Consider the following 20,251-nt stretch of genomic DNA (forward strand, 5'->3'; position numbering starts at 1 on the left):
TCCTGTTTAAACAATCGAAGTTATTTAAAACTAAGAAAAATAGAGCTGTATTCACTTGTTACAAACACTTTGGGACTAGCTTAAATGCAGTGAAAAGATTTCCTGGTCTGAGATGTTTGTTGGTGAGAGCTTGTCAAGATCTCTGCTGAAGGCTAGTTTGTAGATTGGTTTGGATCAGCAGCTTAAAATCTTCATAAAAATTCAAAACATATCATCCTCATCGGACTCCTCCAAGTACTGGACAGGCTTTTTGAGACGTCCAGGCCTGGTACGGGGCACGGCTGCTATGGGGCTGTCCGCACGAGCAGTTGAATCAACAGTAAAGCTATCATCGTCTTCCAGCTTGGATTTCTGGAGGGAAAGCATAGTCAAGAAGTGAATCATGACTCTGAGCATAAACAGGGAACACGATTAGCATAAAACACACCACTGTGTCACGGGCGAGGTGGTTGTTTGGACTGATGGGACCAAATCAACAATCTGGGATAGGTACGCGTGCCCGACCCGCCCTCCTCACCCACCCTCCCCACACCCAGCAATAACGACGGGAGTCGCACAGGAGGTTCTACCTCTACCACGTTTTTTCTGCCAGAATAACCAACACCACACTCTGCGGTACCCCCTCGGCTCTAACGGGTGGCAGAGTACAAACCTTTGCCGCAACTGATTTGGAAGGCTTCAAGCCAAAATCTGAATCCGAATCCGAATCCGAATAAGAGCTTGGCTGCCTTTTGACAACTTTCCGCCCCTTGCTCGGGCCAGCCTTCTTGTCACCCGCTGCTCTGGTCTCAGAACGCAGGGATCCCTCCTTCACCGCTGTCTTGCTGGATTTGGGTGCAGCCTTTTTCTTGGCTAGGATATCCATGATGGACGGCTGGTTATCTGAAACAGAACTCTGCGTTTAAACCCTTGTTTTGCTGCCTCTCTTCTCATTCGCAGTTTGTGAATTACTTCCAACACAAATACAGCTCTGCACTATACTGCGAGGTCAGCACGCAGGTCGTCTCATTTGAAGCATGGTTTTCTAGAAAGATTGCTCTTTACCAGGATTATGAGAAATGAGGTTGTTTATCTGCTTAGTTCCACTACATTTAGAGGATCAAATTAAAATGTACCCAAAGCAATTTACAGACTATTTCAGATTGAAAAGTCCTGAACTCTTAAGGCTGTGTAACCAATCTTATACCTTCAAAATTTTTGCACAGGGAAGGAATGAATTTACCATCTATACTAAACAGTTACTTGTGCACTTCTTTCTTACCTATATTTTGACATTTTTTAACAGCATCTTGAAGCACGTCTCCGAGTTAAGCTGAAATGAGCAGGCCATTCCTGAATGATAATAGGCTTTCTCAATTTAGAAGTGGAAGAAACAGCTATTTTCCTGTGGTAACATACTACTTTACTGCTGGGATCAAAACCAGCTAGTGATGGAATATGCAAAACAGCTTTCAAAGTTTGACAAAGACTCTGGGCAGTTAAGTTTTTAAAAAAACAACAAACCTAAGTCAAATGCCGTAGATTTATGAGGTCGAGGTAGCACTAAATAGATCAAGCTACCCCAAAGAAGCTTTTCTTCTTCCTGGGAAGCAAGCTACCAAGTAGCTTTCTTCCCAAAAAGACATGAAGTAGAACACTGACTGCAAGACACAAATTCCACCCGGATTATTTCTGCCAAGTATTACGTAGCACTGTAGGAAGCATTCACTTTTCCTGTTCTCAAACGAAAATTCACTCCCTTCAAGCATGTCTGAGAGGAACTAGAACATGATATGTTTGGAAACAAACTTCTTAAAAAATGACAACTAGGCAACCTTTGCCACAAACCTCCGATCTTTTCTGAAATGAAAACTCAAAAGTTATTCGGGCCTCTAAATGTCTAGCAAAATCACTCAGACTTGTTTCCCACAGGAATAATGACTGTTACTAAACTTTGCCTTACCCTTAGTGGCACTGGCTTTCTTAGCTGCAGCAGGCTTTTTAGGTATGGCCTTAGTGCGCGGCACAGAGACAGAAGGAACTGCAGGAGCTTGACTCACATTTTCACTAGCAACATCTCGGTCTTGAACTGAACAAAGCAAGCAGAAAGTAAGTCTGAAATAGTCAAGTTATCTACTCTGGGTATAAACATTAGAGCAGAAGGAAATAATTTTTGTCCACTTCATAAAAAGGAGAACTATTAAAACTGGATTAATCACAAAATCGAGTTAGAAACAGAGAAGTCTGGTGCACTGAAACCCTAGCATCAGAGTTTCTTTGCAAGACCTTGTGACTGGTGTCTGCCATTGTCAGTGTTAAGCACTGGTCCAGTGCACTCTTGTGGGGTTTTAGGAAAATCAACAAGGTTTAGAAGGTCTTATACTCACCAGGGATAGCACTTTGCACTGGGCTTTGCCTGGGAGCTTTAGCTGCTTTTTCAGTGGTTTCCCTAGAATACAAAATCCCAAGTATTTTTTCAACTTACAAGGCACTAAATAGGTGCATTGAAGAAAAAGAGCTATTAATTTCTATTTAGCACTAACACTGGAAGCACAACTGATTTCCAGTGACTACGTGGAGAAATACTCACTTCGGAGCAGCTCTGGGCTTGGGAGCAGGTTTTTCTTTTGAGTTTGTATTCAATTCAGTGTCGCTTTCACTGTCGCCCTGAAATTCAGACTCCTCATCTGAGCTGGAGAGATTTGCATCCGAGTCTGAACTGATTATGGTCTTGACTTTGGCTGATTAAATGACACAGATGTATTATTTTACACATTTGGCAATACGCAGCTCAGTTTCTTTTTCAATATTTTAGCTGCAGTTATTAAAAATAAAGATCTGACTAAAACCAAGCAGATAGTGAGACTGCCAGTGAGAAGACTCTGAATCACAACTGTATTCTGGGCTCACGTACCAACAACGCATTTGACTGGCCAACACAGTTGTGTAATTAAAACCAATAACCTTATTTCTCTAGTTGCCCATTTCGGCTTTTCCTTGAAAAGCATTGTGAAAATCTGCTCAAATGGTAGAAACAATTAGTTGTTATATACTATAAAATAAGCCTCTTAAAAATTATTTCTGACTGAGACGTCAGCCGCTGGGAGCTCCCCAAAGAGTCTGTTCAATTTTCTCCTCCACAGACTGCTCCTCTTCTGCATTTGTGTTGTCACTCACCTGCTGCTTGGCGAACCACTCTCTCTCTTGGAGGAGGTGCTTCAAAATCAGACTCTGACTCAGACCCCGAGTCAGACCAAGGGTTTCGTTTCTTCATTTTCTTTAGTGGCTTAAATGGTAGAGTGGCCTGCCTCTTAGCACCTGAAAAATACGGGGAGGCAGGATGAACTAGCAAACTTCTATGTGTACTTCAGGCTCAGCAGTTCAAGCTCAACTTGGAAATACATCACTAAAAATTCAGAGGATTCTAGCTTAAACATCAAAGAGAAATAGTAATTTATCCTGCTTGACTGTTATCCAGGATCACTTTCTCTCACCTAGTTTTTCCAAAAATACTGATCCTAGATGTTACTCGTCACCTTCAGGAAGAGGTCAGATAACCAAATTTACAACCCTTCCCCTCACTTTCCATTGATGGAATAACACATAAAAGCATTTACCTCGCTCAGTATTGAGCTTCTGCACTAATCTCTGCTTAAGGCCCGAAGACTCTTTGTCTCCTGATGTGTTTTCTTCTTGATTCTCATCCGTTTCATTTTTTTCACTCTGAAGATACAAGCAGGTATCAAATAGATACAAGTCAGCTCACACTGTTAGCAGAGGCACACAGAGCAATGTAGAAAGGAACTGCTTCTTTTAGGTGTATGAAAGTTAGCAATGCAAGAAATCTGAGTTTGTGGAACAAACTGCATGTAAAATTGATTACAGCCAAGTAAATCAGACATGATCTGTCCCCAGATCAGGTGACTTAAACCACAAAATCCAACATCAACAAAAACAGGAACTTTGTCCCACTCCTGAGCGTGCTTTGGTACCGCCTTTGTGTGGTGACAGTATGGCTCTAGGGTGTGTTGAGGATGCAAAGTTGAACAGGGTGGGTTAAAAACAACAGTGCAAGTTATTTGGAAAAACTGTTAGATGGAACCATCTGTAGGAAAGGAGCAGTACGTCTGGCTTACAGGTCAAAACAGGTGTGGGGATATTTTAATTTTCTATGTTGCAAATGGCTGAATGGCATAATTTCAACTACCCCTATGAAAAGAGTTAAATCTTCTTTATCTCCTTGATATCAAGAACAATAATGGTATTAAGTGCCTGAAAGCCTTACTGGAAATGCAAAGGCTGTTCTAGAGAATTAAGTTTACTAGCTGTGCTTCCTGCCTGCTAGAGGATTTATAAAATCCCCAAGACACCTAGAACAACCTTACTTGCATCTGCCTTTTCATTTCTAAGCTACCAACCCATCTCTGACATTGTGATATATGATCTTGCCAAAAGATTTCCCTCTAAGCCGACTCTTGATACATTAGTGAATCTGTTCTCCTTTAGACTGAGAAACATCCATTTCCAGTGTTCCCCATGCCCTAAGATTCTGTCCCTCTCCCTGAATAGCTGCTTCATAAGGACAAATTCAGCTAACAAGAACTTGCATTTCTTTAGGACTGTATTGAAGAGGATGTAAAGAAAGATTAAGCATTTAGAATGTTCCTTTTTACCTTTATTTTCTTTTTAGTTCTCCTCTCTGCCTCTGCCTTCATCTCTGCAGTTATCCGAGGAACAACCCTCACGCCACGAGGTGATGGCATTACTTCTGACAGTTGCGCTTTCTTCACCTTCATTTTCCCTCCTTTCACCTTTAAAGGTTTACCAACGAACCCTGCCATCTCATCCTGAATTTGCTTGGCTTCCACTGCCTGCAGAGGTGAGCATAAAATAATACAACTATAAGAATACCAAAGAAACAACATACTACTGAAAAAACCCCACCTTCACAGCCCTTGCAGTAAAGCACTCTGTACTTGCTGATAGATTTCCTACCACCACTTTAAAGGAAGCTTCCCACTCTGCTACAGATCTGCACATTTTCAGGCAATGATTTAAGCAAGAACTATAGTTTGGTTACTTGAGGAGTAAGACGACACGCAGGCAGTGACCAGGTGTGATGGTACTCAGACACCTGCCCACAATTTGGGCTCTGTTCAGCAAAGCCCATCCCCTCCCTCTCCTTTTCAGTGTCCAAAAAGCCCTTTGATCTACATATCCTCAGACTATATCCTAGCAGCGCTATTTTTTGCTCAAGCCCTCCTAAAACTCCTCTTTGCTGTTCAGACTGGTAATTGACCTCCTTCCAACAGCCACCTTGGTGGTTTGACTCCCTGGCCCAGAGTAGCACTACTCCTGTTCCAAGCTAAGAAGGTGAAGAAAGCTTTCATTCTCCTCAATGAGTGCAAGACATAGGAGTTATCACTTTTAGTTTCCTTGTTATGACAAAAACGTCAGTAAAGCTGGTGGGTAAGGCTATAAGGGAGTCAGTCATCTGCACTGAACACTGACATACATCAAGTTCTTCAACAAAGACAGCAAGGTCTTCTTTCCACAGATCAGATGGGCTCTTGCACTTAAGGTTTTCCAGCTCCTTTTCCTAAAGGGAATCACAGTTGATAATCATTAGTCACATATTTTAATCTGCCATTAAAAAAATATATTATATAATAATGCTTTTATAAGAAAGGGAAGGAACATACTTTGTTATCCCTCTGCTTACAAAGTTCATCTTTTTTCTCTTTAGTCAGATACCAAAGGGGCATGTTCAGCAGATAGTTAAAGTCTGGTCCAGTAGCTGTAGCTGATTCTTTCGCACTCTCCTCTTCTTCCTCCTCCCCCTCTTCTTCCTGAATGTGGATTCAAAATAAACATTGTCAACAAATATATTGACATACAAGTGTAGGGCTATCGATCAAATTTGGACTGCTTCAGATACTCCATATACTTATGGCATCCTAGACTCTTCTAGAACAGTTCAGAAATGGATAGATACACCTCTTAAAGCCTCAGCTGCTATCACACAGAGAAATCCATCTGCAAAAACAATTCTCCAAATCTCTTTTACTCTACTCTATTTGGCCTCTCTGTCTTGATAATCCAGATTCTCTCCTCAGGCTACTTAAAATTGCCATTTTCCTCACAGCCCTTCCCCAACTGTGTCCCACAGGTGGAAGGAAACCCTTAAGGAGCAGCAGAAATTGCCGTGGCAGGAAGACTTGACCTGACAGACTCAAACCTGAATGACTGGGTCTCAGGGGCTTCTGAGCATGAGACTGAATTTTTGCTTGTTTTATGTTTCCTATCACAGACATACCAGACACGCAAGCTCTGGACTCCTACAAATTGAAAAGCAACTTGGGCTTCTTCCTGCAAATTATGAAGTGTCAGAGATAGGGGCTCGTTCTATTTAGAGAGGATGACAGAAGCATTACCTTGTTTTGCGATTCCTTCCAACCCTTCACTGGATCAGATTCATACCCTCTCTGGATAAGAACTTGAATCAACTCTTTCTTGGGTTTGTTTTCTGTAAACAGACATTTTGGGGTTGTCAGTTAGTGACCACTACCAATCACTGTTAGGAAAGACAGATGAGCTTTATATGTTGGATCCCATGTTTCCAACAGCTCAGCATCCTATTGGCTCTAAAATAGCCTTTCCTCATCAGAGGTGGGACATGTGGAAGAGCCTGAAATAACATCTAAAACATTCCTACTTAGCAGGTGATTTGTCAGGTCAGCATTGCTCCTATACCTGTCAAGAACACCTGCCAGAGCCCTGTAAATATTTTTCTTCTTCATTTCCATGTACATATTTCTCCAGCCCTAAGTAGTTTTTGAACTTCGAAAAAAAGGTGTGATGGTATCAAAAAGGTTTCATGATAACAAGCAGGCGGGTAGAGGAAACCCCCCCTAATAACACTCCAAGGCTTTGGGTATAGCTTGCACCTCATTAGATTCCACCTGGGAAATTTATGCTATAAGTGCCCCAACCAATGGAAATGCTTCATCTGGAATTTGTTCCTTTTTAAGATATCAGAAGCAATCAACCATGAGACACAAATACAAATGAAACCAGCTCTGTCAGCCTTGGAACTGCTTATTACAAAAACCCACGAAAATGCATTTCAAGGGAATTATTTCCCTTCCTGAGACAAGTCAAACTGACACAGGCTGCTGGGATTATCGGGCTGCCTTCAGACACAAACCACAAAGCATCTTATGACACTTTGTCTAGCTGCATCCTCCATGAGTGCAAGTAAAATACAGACTGCCTTTTACACTGAGGTGGAAAAGTCGATTGAAAAATTTGAATGCTGGGAACACAAAACTGTTTCTTTTTCTAGCTCATGATTCTCAGATGCTGCTAACTTGAGTATCTTCTAAGTTTGAAACCCCAGTCCACTGAGAACATGATTTGGAATATTTTTGCAGAGGTTCACAGAGATAACACAGATGAGATATGGGTTCTTAAGAAATACACATTTGAACAGAAAACACTACCCCTTTCTAACCCCACCAGTACTTAACTCTTATTGCTACTGAGTCAGAAACAGACAGGAATTACTGCTAAACTATTAAATAATATTTCTACTCTCAAAATAGCATCAAATGCACAGTAGGAAAGCTGTGTGAGTATCCTGTTTTAGTTAATATGTGCATAATGCTCTACAGACCAAGGATACTCTGTGAAGCATTTTCCTCTTGTATGTTACTGGAACAGAAAGATAAGGTCTGGTGTAGTTTGTTAAGAGCCAGCCCAGGGCTGAGGGGGTGCTGACAGAACTCAAGGGAGCACCTAGCTCTTCTCCCAGCTTCATAAACCAAGTAGCCGAGAACAATGCATACCGATCACAATTTTGCCATCTATTTTCTCCAGGATGAAACGAGCCTGGTTGCTCAGTTTTGCAGACTCGGCACTTAGCATTCCAATAAGCCATTCTTTTCTCAAATTGTAGTATCGGAGCCTGAGTTCAAAGAACTCTTTAAGAATATCCTGGGGAGAGTCATACTTCTTGAGAAAGCCGACATGGTCAAAAAGAACCTAGATGGAAGAACACAGGCATTATGATCAGAAAATTGATTTCCCAAACCACTGAAAATTAGCTACAACACAGGTGTGATGGTACAATTGAATTATTAGCCAACAAGTTAGAAAACCTTAGCGTTATTTTAGAAATTGCTTCAGTTTGCAGGCATGGCAGCAGAGACAATTTTAGGATGTCAAAGTTATTGAAAACACAGAGTAGGGTTAAGGTTACTTGAATCTTAAAGCTATCTGTAGGATAAACATCTTGCCTCAGGCTTGACACATTGTCAGAATCCAGACATTCAACGGCAATGGTGTTGTCACAACAAAGGTCTCCCTGAACGGTGTGATTTCAGATCACTTTGACTCCTTCAGGCAAGACCACACCACTCTGGGCCCATTCCCAAGCCAGTCTCTTGACTTTTTGAAGGTATATTTAGAAAGCTGATTTAAAGCCAGTAACAGCAGAAAAATTGAAGTGAATAAGTTACTGCAAAAGAGGATTTTTTTTTACGTGCAGCAACTGCAAGCTCTCCACACAGTCTTCGAGTTAAACCAAGAACTTTCTATGGCAAAATCTATTACGTACCATGGAGTTGCATGTTAAATTTGTTTGGAGTTTGAAGACCTTATGCAGCCCCACTGCTTTAGCTTCAGCTAGTTTTTCTTCAACCATCTTCACTATAAACTTCACTGTCGTGTCTGTGTGATATTCTTTATAGTCTATGATTAGTGGGGGTGTCTTCTCAGTCCCATTTAACATTGGCTCCAGAACTTGCTCTTTGTAAGTCTGAGAAAAGAATCAAAGTCAGACCCATGTTTTCCATGGAGATGAAAATCTCCAAAACACACTAATCACTTTTTGCTTTATAGGGCAAACTACACATTCCTAGGGCAGATTCACTGTTTATTACCTGTGTCCATGTTCTGACAGGCAGCTCAGTGATCTCAATGGTTGTAGAATCGAGGATAGACACTTCACCACTTATCACATACTGATTAGGTCCCAGCTCCTCTATTGTACCTTTGAAATTCTTGTAACTAGGAAGCTAAGCAGAAAAGAACACTGGATTCAGCTTTGTGTTGATGCTTGTTTTTAAACACTTGCATGAAATCTTCCAATATGTGCTGAATAAACTAACGGGTGAGACATTGCTTTTTAAATATATTATTTACCATTGGCAGTGGCTCTTCTCCATCCATCAGACGACGAATATTATTCACAACTTCCCTGATATCAAAGTTGGGAATCTTACAGGACCAGCCAGTACCAATCCCTTCTGCCCCATTTATCAGCACCATTGGAATGATAGGCATATACCATTCTGGCTCCACACGTTGATTATCATCATATAGGAACCTCAGGACATTATCATCCATTGGTGGGAACAGCAACCGAGCAAGTGGGCTAGAATGGAAAAGAGAATTTAAGCCCAAATTCTTGTTACAGAACAGTGACCACCATGCAAAAAGAACCCCCAGAAAACAAACAAAACACATGAATCAGGTTTATTCCTCTCAGCCACCCTTAGCCATACAGCCTGTGTGTCTACATTAGGAAACTAGGCTTCTAGGGTAACACTCAAAACAGAGATGCATCTTCATCAATCTCACCAATCTCTATAGGTTCCACTGACTATATGGGACCCTAAGCTTGTACTTTAAAGTATGTATATTAGACATTTAGTGTCTGGGAAGGCTCCAGTTACCTGTATACCTTGCTTTAGGTACAACCATACACATGCTCAACCATACATGTGCTCAAGTAACAGATTTGATGAAGTTCAACCTGAGTGACCATTGGGCCACAGAGACTACAGTGTTGTACTTTCAGATACCAGAGCTTCACCCTCTCAACTCAAGTTCATTTTTTATTATCCTGTGCAAATCTCTCTTCGGTTTCGCTCCCATTTCCATATTCTCTGCTATACCTTTCTGTTCTCTGAGATGATAACCAAGTTTACATATCTGCATCTAGGTTCCAAATCTCACATCAATTGTTGCTACTGAGTATGCAAGTAGTCCAAAGTTTTAAAGGGAAAAACTAAATTAATTTTTCATTTTAAATGCTGTCAAATTGAGTCCTGTATCATGCTAAAAATATTTAAGACAGTACGAATTCTTTAATACTGACCTGAGCATTGTAAAGATGTATCGAGGGCTGGCAGAGTCTTTCCCACCATGCAGCCTTGTGCCAAACTGACCAATAGGCTGTAGCAAGTTGAGGTTGTTACTGCCCACAAAGTTCTGAGCTAAGTTAATAATAGTCATCATCAACGATGCCTGCAATGAAGGAAGGTTCAAAGCTAAAAATGCAGAATTCTTCACTGAATGGACAAAGTTAAAGGCAAAATTCACACAGAACTGATACACAGAATAAACTCAACTAATAAAATACTAGAGGAAACTCACTAAAAGTGCATCCCAAGACCCTCCAAGTCTGCGTGACTAGATACACTCCAGTGAGCCACGATACATTGCCATCTACCTGTTCTTGAAATCTCCAATGAATGATTCTATCAGTCTCACAAGGGAAGCTTGTTTTAATGCTTAACTTCTCCTTATCAAGGTACAAAGGCTATTAAAATCTGCTTAAAGCTATCACAAATAAAGTGTGTTTTTCTGTTCTACTTTTTGAATGAAATATACTCCCATAAAGTCTAGGTAGGACAGGCAGATTGACCAATCTCAGATTAAATTAATATTTAAGTATTAATAGCGGATCGACAGCCACTTTGCTTTGTCTTTTATACTCAAACATCTAATTCTGCTTTATAGGCATCTTAACTGTCAAGTCAACAGGCTTTTTTGCCTTTCATTAAAAAAGCATTTTGCACAACCAGGCCAGGTTCTTACTTCACCATGATGGTATGAGGACATCTCAGCTACAGAACCAGCCAGCTGAGCGACCTTCACCTCCCGCTTATCATTTCGTTTGAAACATGTGAAAAGAACTTTTCTTTGACCTGGCTTCAAACCTGTATAAAAAAAGACAAGACCTTGTGATTAGAATGCACAATGTATTTCACTTTCCTTCTGCTCTCCAGAGACTAAGAACTACCTATACACCTAAAGATTCTGCACCAGGAGAGTAAAGTACTTGCAGTAATATACCACAAAATGGACAAGACATTCAATCCAAAGATTAAAAAACTTGCACAGCAGAAAACGGACTTCAGAACACTGATCCTGAAAGCTCAGCTTGTTACTCTGATTCTGATGATATAACATACAAACACTAATTTATTAAGTTCTGTGGAATGCACTACGTGGAATCACTACCTTGAAATAACTTACCATCAACCAGTGATGGGATTGATCTTTCATTATCTGAGTTTGAGAACAGCACTAACTCCTTGTTGATGAAGTTGTCGTACGTCAGGTAATTCGTGTTTTTCCCATATAGGTATTCCTAAGAAAAACAGGTGCAAGATTGCCTTAGTTTTAACAAGGTCTAATCTATTTCTTAGCTCATACTTGGATAGTTTCACTAAAATGGAAGCTCCTTCTAAGACTAGCTAAACACAGCTCAAGTGCTGACATTCTTAGCATGGCAACATGAAATATCGCTTCCCATGATGCAGACCCATTTTTTTGACAAATAAAGTCTTCATACAGTCCTGCTGAAGTTATAATTTCCCTACTGATAAAGTAATTTGAAAGATAAGAGTTAAAAGAAATTAACTGTTGGACAATTGACAACAAGGCTACGCTGATAAGATGGGAGAAGAAGCTGCTCTGCAAAATCCTGAAACATTTTAACTGTCCCATAATGTGGTGACTGTCTCACTGAGTCTGAGCTGTGTGCAGCTCTTGCATGCCAGAATGAAGCTGAGAACAGCCCCAGGGAGAGAACAGGAAACCAGTTTCCTTCATATATGTAAACCTTTTACCTCTGGCAGACCATGCAGCTTCCGTTGCCTTCTATCCTCCATGAAATTAGTCAGCCACTCCTTTCGCTCTTCTACCTTCTTCTTGCTAAAGGCCTGTATATTACAAAATGAAAAGTAACTCAATTCTAGGACATTCTGTGGTGTGCCCTATTGGACCACTTGAGAAAAAGAAAGCATATAGGAGGAGTTTACCCAGGAGAATAACATGCTAAACAGGCTGACTTAATAGCCCAAGAAGTGCTATAAAAGGTTGTTGTTATTATTAATAAAAGAGCATCATTTCCACCAGTCTTTAGGAGACATGGTAGTTAGGTTTAAAAGTATGGATTTTTAACATAATAACAGAAAACTAAAGCAGATTTTGGGGAAAATTAATATTTTGGGGAAAAAATTGTTTTTTTAGCATTGCCTAATAGCTCAGAATACTTAAGAGTCAATGTCTACTGAAGGTGAAGAAGTTCACAGACGCAAAGACTGTTTTAATTCACTGTGAACTGTTATACAAGAAGAAAATCTGGGGGAGAAAGGGGAGGTCTGACTTTGAGAAAATTGCAGCAGAACATGCAGAAAAATGTTAAAGCAATGTTTACTATTATGTCTTAAAATGTCAATTGGTTTGTAGTGATTAGTTTGTTCTGAGCTATATTTAAAAACCATCATTAAAAGGGTACTCTTGGCCTGAGGTCCATGGACAGATTTGCTTCTACTGGTTAGACTAAAGCTGTAGCCTTGGTAACAAAGAAATTGTCTCAAGCCCAAAGGCCTCTAAAAGCATTTTAAGAGAAAATACACAGCACTCTCAGCAGTAGAATACCAAAGGTAGTAGGTCAGCAATTAAATCGAGTATTAGTTACCAGGGTGATCGCAGCATCATCTTCAGGCCCAGAATATTTGAAGCCAATTCGATGTTTAGCCATATCTGCAAAGTATTCTTTAGCCTCCTTCGATGTGCTGGTACCCAAACCTGCAGAGACAGTACTAGTTAATCCTAATAACTTGCTTAAATTAAGTTGCAGTTCAAAGAAATATTTTGCTATGCCTAGTTTCTGTGATGTGTCACATAAATGTACAGCATGAAGATGACTTACTGAAAACTTACATTACTTTAAAATGAGATTGTAAGGCATCACAAAAATCACAATTACAGATAAGCAAGCAGTTGCATGTTGTACTTTTGGATTTTGTTTATAACTCCTGTAGCTATCCAAAATGATTGACTGCAAATTGGAAATGATTCCTCATCATCTAGCCATTGCTCTGCAGTTGGCAACCTTCTTACTGGTATTAAGAAATTCTGGAGTAAGTACTTAGCTTACAGTGCTAACAGTACACAAGGATTGTACTGTGGAAAACAGCACATAAAACTGAGCATACTGCCCAACAGGGCTGAAAGAATAGTTATCTACAACATTGTAGTTCCATTTTGAAAGATTTTATTGAGATTTTATCCACTTAGAGATTCTTGTTTCCTTGCTTTTATATTTTATGTTGCATGTATTTGTAATCAGAGTATCTTATGAGGTAAGATACTTGGAGGTCACCCAGTCCAAACCCTTCTGCAAAAGCAGGGCTAAATGAATTTAATCATGAATGCTCTTACTGGGATCATTTTGTTTCACCATATTAAGTTTTCTACAAACCTTTATAGTACTTGATTTTCCATGAATTGTAGTTCTGTGTACTGTTTTTCCATTCTTCAAATTCAGGAATGCTGTAGAATGCAATTTCTTCTTTGTTTTTAGAGACCTACAATGAACAAATATTTTAACTGTGAAATGAGAGGCAGATGTGGACCAATGGATTCTTGCTCCTTGACCTTACCATCTACCCAGCTTGTACCTTTATGATGGGAGTAATAAATTCCTCCAAAAAGTTGTGTCTTAGAAGAGATGGCCAGTTATGATGGATGAAGTTAATCAGCAAACCTTTGATATGCGATCCATCTTGATCCTGATTTAAAAAGAAAAAAGAAGAAAAAAAGACATTCAATAAGAGACATGATGGAAGTGACAATTGTTAGCTTAATACCAAATGATTCTACAATTCCAGCTAAGTGTCCCTATTAACTTTCACTTCTAAAAAGGTGACAATGTGTTGCTTAACTTATGAAAATTAGGACAAACAGAAAAGGCACATTCTTGGTGGAAAAAAAAGGTATCAAGGACTGGTCAAGAGCCTTGAATCATCAGACTGGAAAAACAATATTTAGCTATTTGGTGATGTTGCTCCCCTCTCTATTTTATCTGTTTTGTTTTGTGGCTGAAAAGACATTATGACCCACTAAAATACAGACTGATAAAAAGAAACAAATACAGAGAATTAGGTAAAACAATGGCAGTGGGAGAAAGGTAGTATTTTCTTCTTTACTCTGTATTCAAGTGTTGGCTTTTTTTTTCCTCTCCCAATTTTCAATTTTAGTGAACCTAACCTGATCTGTCATAATCATAATCTTCCCATAGCGAAGACTCTTTAAAGATTCTTGATCTTCGTAGTTCTTTTTATATTGTAAACCCACAATCTTGATGATATTGTTGATTTCAGCATTTTCCATAATCTGGAAAAGATCACATGGAATAAAAACTTGTCTTTCAGACTTAAAATGTAGCTCAAAAAAGTCTAAAATTAGCCATTGACTGAACTTTGTCTTGTCAGTGTTTTTTTTGCTGTTTAGAAACTCATAATTTCTAAACTGAAGTCTAATGCATAAATTATTCTTGATTATTCCAAACATTTTCTACAACACAAACACTATCCCCTTCAGGCAAAACACCAAACAGGACTTAATCAATACTCCCACTTAACCAGCAAGGCAGTCTGAAGATGAGACTAGACTCAGGCATCTAAAACTACTCCTATGAGTTAGTGTTCCAGGTGTTCAGCTGTACTGACTCAGTTAAAACACACTGCATTACCCAAAGCACACCGCACCTTCTAACATGTAGACTATAAAGATTTTCCAACGTACCTGCTTATGAGAAGCTTCTCTGACATTGAGTATTTTCCCACGAAGGGGAAATACTCCATACTTGTCTCTACCAACCACTCCTAGGCCAGAGACAGCCAGTGTTTTGGCTGAGTCTCCCTCAGTCAGGATAAGTGTACAATCTAAAGAATTCTTGCTGCCTAAAAAAAAAAAAAAAAAGTCGTCAATTTTCTAAATTAAGAAGTGAAATCAAAGCCTGCATAATCACAAATTGAATGAGAATAAATATCTTCTAACACATACTGGTTTTGTTGCACTGCACATAGTAAATGGGACTGTAAAATGGGGGTAAACTATAATTACAGGTTTTCTCATTATCTTCAGGAGACAATTTTGTCATTTGTCTAACAAACAAGTTTTAACTGTTTTTGAATGAATTGGTTACAAGAGATGTAACACACTTACCAGCATCATTGGCATCATCCAGCTTAGGAACACCCTTAATCTTAGTGTGTTTCACAGCCGAACATTTCTTATTCAGCTGGCTCTGAGCTTTAAATTTTACCCAGTTTAGGATACTTTCAACAATGCCACAGCCAACTGCCTGCAATACAAAAAAATAACCCCAAACAATTGTGGGAAAAGCCTTAACAATGACAGAAGTTATATACTTTTTCTTTAGCTCATGACATTACTTCAGAAGTATGTATTTGCCACTTTAAACACAAGATGCAGTTTTACAGATATCTTGATTATCTGTATATACCAATACTTACACCCTTAGTAAATTTTTCACTCAGTTTACAGGTTGAACCAAAGCTCTTTGCCTGCAGGGTCATGTTCTCCTTAGTCTGAGAGTCAAAAGTTGGGTTTTCAATTAAGGCATTCACAAAAATCCACATGTGGTTCTTCACCTATAGTTAAATACAACAAGCATCACACGTTATACAGGCTCATCGCAGTAACAGCGGTGCGTTCTGACATTCGCCTGTCAATCAAACAGTGAAGAAAAACTCAATTATCACCACATGTTTTTGAATTTTCCTAGATGTCCTGAAAGAATTTAGGGCAGCTAACACACATTCATGAAGAGTGTTATAGGATTTGGGATGTCAAAGGATCAGCAGCTCCCAGCCTAAATAGGTATTATCTCACAGATACTGAATTTTAGTGCATCTATACTTAAAGTGTTCTGATTACAAAATACATCAGCCAAACAATCTTTTCTTTGTTAGTTGGCTTAAACTGGACAATATGAGACTTCTATAATTAACAATTTTATATATATTGTCTGTACAATGGAAATACATATTATTAATTAATGTAGTAATGCATTAAGCTGTAGTTGCAATTTGCAATAATGCTAGAGTTGTGTGTCCCACCGTGGAAACTCTGACATTGTACCTGAAAAGGCTTCACTCCAACTCCATTTTTATTCTTCTTTTTCACAACTTCCATGAGTTTAGTCACGAGCTGGTCAGCTACATAATCAACATGCCTGCCACCCTAAGGGAAAATGAGACCAAAGACCTGGTGGTGATTCCATTGAAAAAAAAAAAAGCCTGCATATCTATTTGAAACTATTTGAAATATCTATTGATATTTGCATATCCATTTGAAAGCATAGTCTTTGCAACATTAAGCAACTAGGTATTTTTCACTAAAATACATACATTTGAAAATAGCTAAGAATATTAATGATGAAGAATATGGCATTAGCTTGACTAAATAAACTAAGGAAGAGTTACCTTTGTAGTGGCAATGCTGTTGACAAAGCTAACTTGCTGGAAGCCTTTTTCACTCAGTGTCAAACATACTTCCCACCGAGAATTTACTTCCTCATGGATAACCTTAAGTGCATTACCAGTTTCATCTACCTTGTCCTTCAAATAGAGGTCCACATAACTGCGGAATCCTTTCACCTGCATATAGATGAAAGCAGACAACTCGTTTATAACAGCTCCTATAAATATGTAATTCATATCCTCCCAAAAAGTGGGTAGGGAAATCACTCATGCAAATTTTCCCTTTACTATGTGTAATGATATAAATTGCTTCAACAAAATCTCACTCTTTAAATGGCATGAGAAATAGAGATATTACTGTTTCTTTTAAATGCTCACTTACAGGCAGCCTCTGTCCATTTAGGAAAACTTTGACATCCTTTGTGGATCCAGCAATATCATATGCTCTTCGAGACATTAGTGCTACAATGTCTTTATCAAGAATTGTCATTCTGAATTTTGACAGATCAGGTTGGAAAGTGACACACGTGTAGTCTTCTCCATCAAAATATTTCAGTTTCATTTCACCAGCCTTTCCCATGTTGTCTGTCCAGGTCTGAGAAAAGGAGGTTTTGTGAGTTGCAAGTCCAACACACATGAGCAACCAGCTTAGTTTTTTAAAAGCAGTAAGCTGATTAACGAGTTTTAAATACTTTCATTTGGAAAAAAAAAACACCAAACCAAAACCACTGGTTAAAAACTAGATTCTGATTATGCCTGCTCATTTCATTATTCACTTGAATTCTATTTGGTGGTACAGTAACTGTAGGCCAAATTTATTCTAATCACGGTGCACTGAATGCATGTTACGCCCAGATTTTTGGAACAAAAATTTTCTGTCTTGAAAATCTCAGGTATAACCTTACTGAAATGAGAGGTGTTCATACCTGCTTGAATAACTTTTTGTATTCGTGACATGCAGTTTCCACAGTAAATTTTGTGCTAAATATGTTGCACAGTTTGGCTCCATAACCATTTCGCCCACCTGGAATTAGAAGGAAAACAGACTTATGTTATTACCTTTGTTCAAAACCATCTAAAAGAATACCAGACTAACAGGAGTTAGGAGACACTTCAGCACAATTGAAGTATAACTGGCAATAAGCAACAATATCGCACAAACTCAGTACGTGACTCTAAACCCATATTTAATTGGGATTAACGTTCAAAGAGGATTTTTCCTGTTCTCTGTGTATGTACTGTTACTACTATAAAATAGAGCATGGAGCCTTCTCTCTGATGAACTCAGAACGCTGTTTTCATGTGGCACCAGGGACCCTCTTCCCCCTACTTTAGTTCCGTTCAAATATTTAAACTGATCAGGCTGCTCAAAAATATTAGTGCATATTTGAGAGTCTTCCCTACCTGTGACTTTCTTTTCATTGTCATCGTAGTTGCTGGATGTTAGTAGCTGTCCAAAAATAAGGGCAGGCACATAGACCTTCTCCACTTTATGTTCAACAACTGGAATACCTTTACCATTGTTCCATACACTGATGGTGTTATTCTCCCTATGGGAACAAAATATGTGTTTTTAAGGCTGCAACTGAATGAGCTATGAAACAAGTATTATAGGAACGCTCTGGGAAAGGCTCCCATTTCATCGAGAGCAAATTTCTCTTCCGCAAGTGCAGAAACAGCCAGCAGAGGGAGGACAAGTCAACAAAATATCCTCGGATGGGCAGATACCGTCTATGAAACGGACGATCACACATAGAAATCCTACATCTATGCTCAGTGACAGAACAAAAAGGTTGAGAGGAAGAAAAGAGGAAAATGGCCTCAACGGAGAACAACAACAAAAAAGCAGTCATTTCACTGGTCAGCACTCTCTTAGAGACCAAGGGACTAAAGAAAGCAAAAGGCTTTCACAGCTGGTGAATTACATTTGGCCTAACTTGGACTGGCCTCACCGCAGAGCCTGCTGATACTACACCAGCTTAGTAGAACAGCACCTGAGTGAGAAAATGTAACGCACTTGGGTTGGGAAGGCAATGAACAAAAATGAAATAAAACTTACACATCAATTGTAACTTTAATGCATGACATGCTTTTATCCCTCTGCTTGTTGTCTGCAGCATTGACTAGAAAGGAAAGATTATCTTTATTATATTACATCCTCAATCAAGGCAAAACTATTAACTAGAAAGTGTCTTCAGTAGAATGAATGCAAAAATTCCATACACTGTTACTAAATACCACCTTGGTATGCAAGTACTTTTCCAAGTTACAAAGATAAGTACTACAAGTTAACATAAAAGGGAGGATTTGGGGCTGAATGAAATTGGGTTTGTAATAGAGTGCGCCATCATCCCGTGAATGGGTTCCTATTAAATAGCACTAATGGAAGAGCATTAGTATCCAGTATTTCCAAGCACAATCAACAACGTACTCTGCAAACGCCATCCATCAAATTATGCAATAGACATCACTTGGTCAACAACGCAGCTAGATAAAAGTACGCTTGATAAATTCTTACATTTAGTTCTGTTTTCTTAGACATTTAGCACCCATTAGTAACTTGTCAATCATTGACTCAACAGATAGGTGACCTTACCTAGAATCTCATCAAAGATTTTGTATAAGCCAGGCACAAAGGTCACATCTCTGCAGTTAAGGCCCACATCCTCATCAAAAACCCACATTTGCTGAAAAGAAGGCAAGAAATATATAAGTCCCCTGGCACACCTCCTCTTCTGTGCCATCAGTCTGTAAAGCAGACGTTTTGTGCTTTATAAACTGATGTTAATGACTTCCCACCTGCACCGAGGAGTTCAGTGGCTTAGCCCCACTGCCCCCCTTGCCCCGGGCCACCCCCGCACCTGGGTGACCAGCTCCACGGAGCCGATGTAGGTGTCGGGCCGGAGCAGGATGTGCTCCAGCTGCGTCTTCTTCTGGTAGATGTGCTCCACCGAGAGCTGCTTCTTGGTGCCATCGCCCTTCCGCACCCGGGCGTTCTCGTCCGCGGGCTGCTCGGGGGACACAGCGGCGGTGAGGGGCAGCGGGGGCCGGGAGGTGAAGCGGGGGGCCCGAAGAGGAGCAAGTCGGGGGGGGGGGTGTGGAGTGGGCTCGGGCAGCGGGGAACCCCGACAGGGTACCGGCAAGAGGATCCCGGGGGGGGGGACGGGGACGGGCCGAGGAGGATGTGGATGGGGAAACCTCAGAGGAACGAAGGGTCTGAGGAGACCGGGGGGGCTGGGGGAAGAGGTCGCGAGGGTGGCCCAGGCAGGCCCGACGGGAGCTGAGAGAGGCCCGGGACGCCGAGGGGAAGGGGTGGCGGGGGAACCCGAAGGCCTGCGGGGACGGGGGGCCGCGGTCTGTGGGGCGGGAGAGGGTGGCGGGGCGCCGCACGCACTCGGAGGGGCGACGGGGACTCCTGGAGCTCCATGGCGGCGACGGGCGCTGCTGAGCGGCGGCGATGGCGGCCTCCAACCGCCCGGAGCGTTTCAAACCTCCGTTCAGCCCGCCGAAACCCTCCGCCAATCCCTGCCCGCGGCCTCCAGCGAGGCGCCAATCGTAGCGGGAGGGCGGGGACACGGATGGTGCCCCCCCCCCTTGCCAGTCACAAGGCTCTCCGCACATTCAAACGAGCCACTCAGAAGGGATAGTTACGGAACGGACAGCGCTATCGACCAATAGAAGAG

The 20,251-nt window shown here is 40.6% G+C and overlaps 1 protein-coding gene across 1 annotated transcript; it reads right to left on the reverse strand.

Moving 5' to 3' along the window:
- Nucleotides 1–201: 201 nt before the first annotated feature.
- On the reverse strand, nt 202–19,995 carry TOP2A (DNA topoisomerase II alpha; the record flags this gene model as incomplete). Its single annotated transcript, XM_082010487.1, has 35 exons — nt 202–351; nt 653–882; nt 1,943–2,068; nt 2,367–2,428; nt 2,570–2,720; nt 3,157–3,297; nt 3,597–3,702; nt 4,653–4,850; nt 5,495–5,578; nt 5,682–5,828; nt 6,414–6,505; nt 7,827–8,022; nt 8,597–8,797; nt 8,922–9,056; nt 9,184–9,415; nt 10,142–10,290; nt 10,864–10,985; nt 11,305–11,419; nt 11,901–11,993; nt 12,755–12,864; nt 13,541–13,646; nt 13,740–13,850; nt 14,329–14,454; nt 14,866–15,019; nt 15,285–15,427; nt 15,600–15,737; nt 16,228–16,329; nt 16,572–16,745; nt 16,951–17,163; nt 17,495–17,592; nt 17,973–18,118; nt 18,628–18,691; nt 19,165–19,255; nt 19,430–19,576; nt 19,963–19,995. 35 exons carry the CDS (start codon nt 19,993–19,995, stop codon nt 202–204), a joined length of 4,686 nt encoding a protein of 1,561 aa, XP_081866613.1.
- Nucleotides 19,996–20,251: the final 256 nt, after the last annotated feature.

Source organism: Phaethon aethereus, assembly GCF_964289735.1.
Source record: "Phaethon aethereus genome assembly, chromosome: 25".
In the NCBI taxonomy this organism is placed as follows: Eukaryota; Metazoa; Chordata; class Aves; order Phaethontiformes; family Phaethontidae; genus Phaethon; species Phaethon aethereus.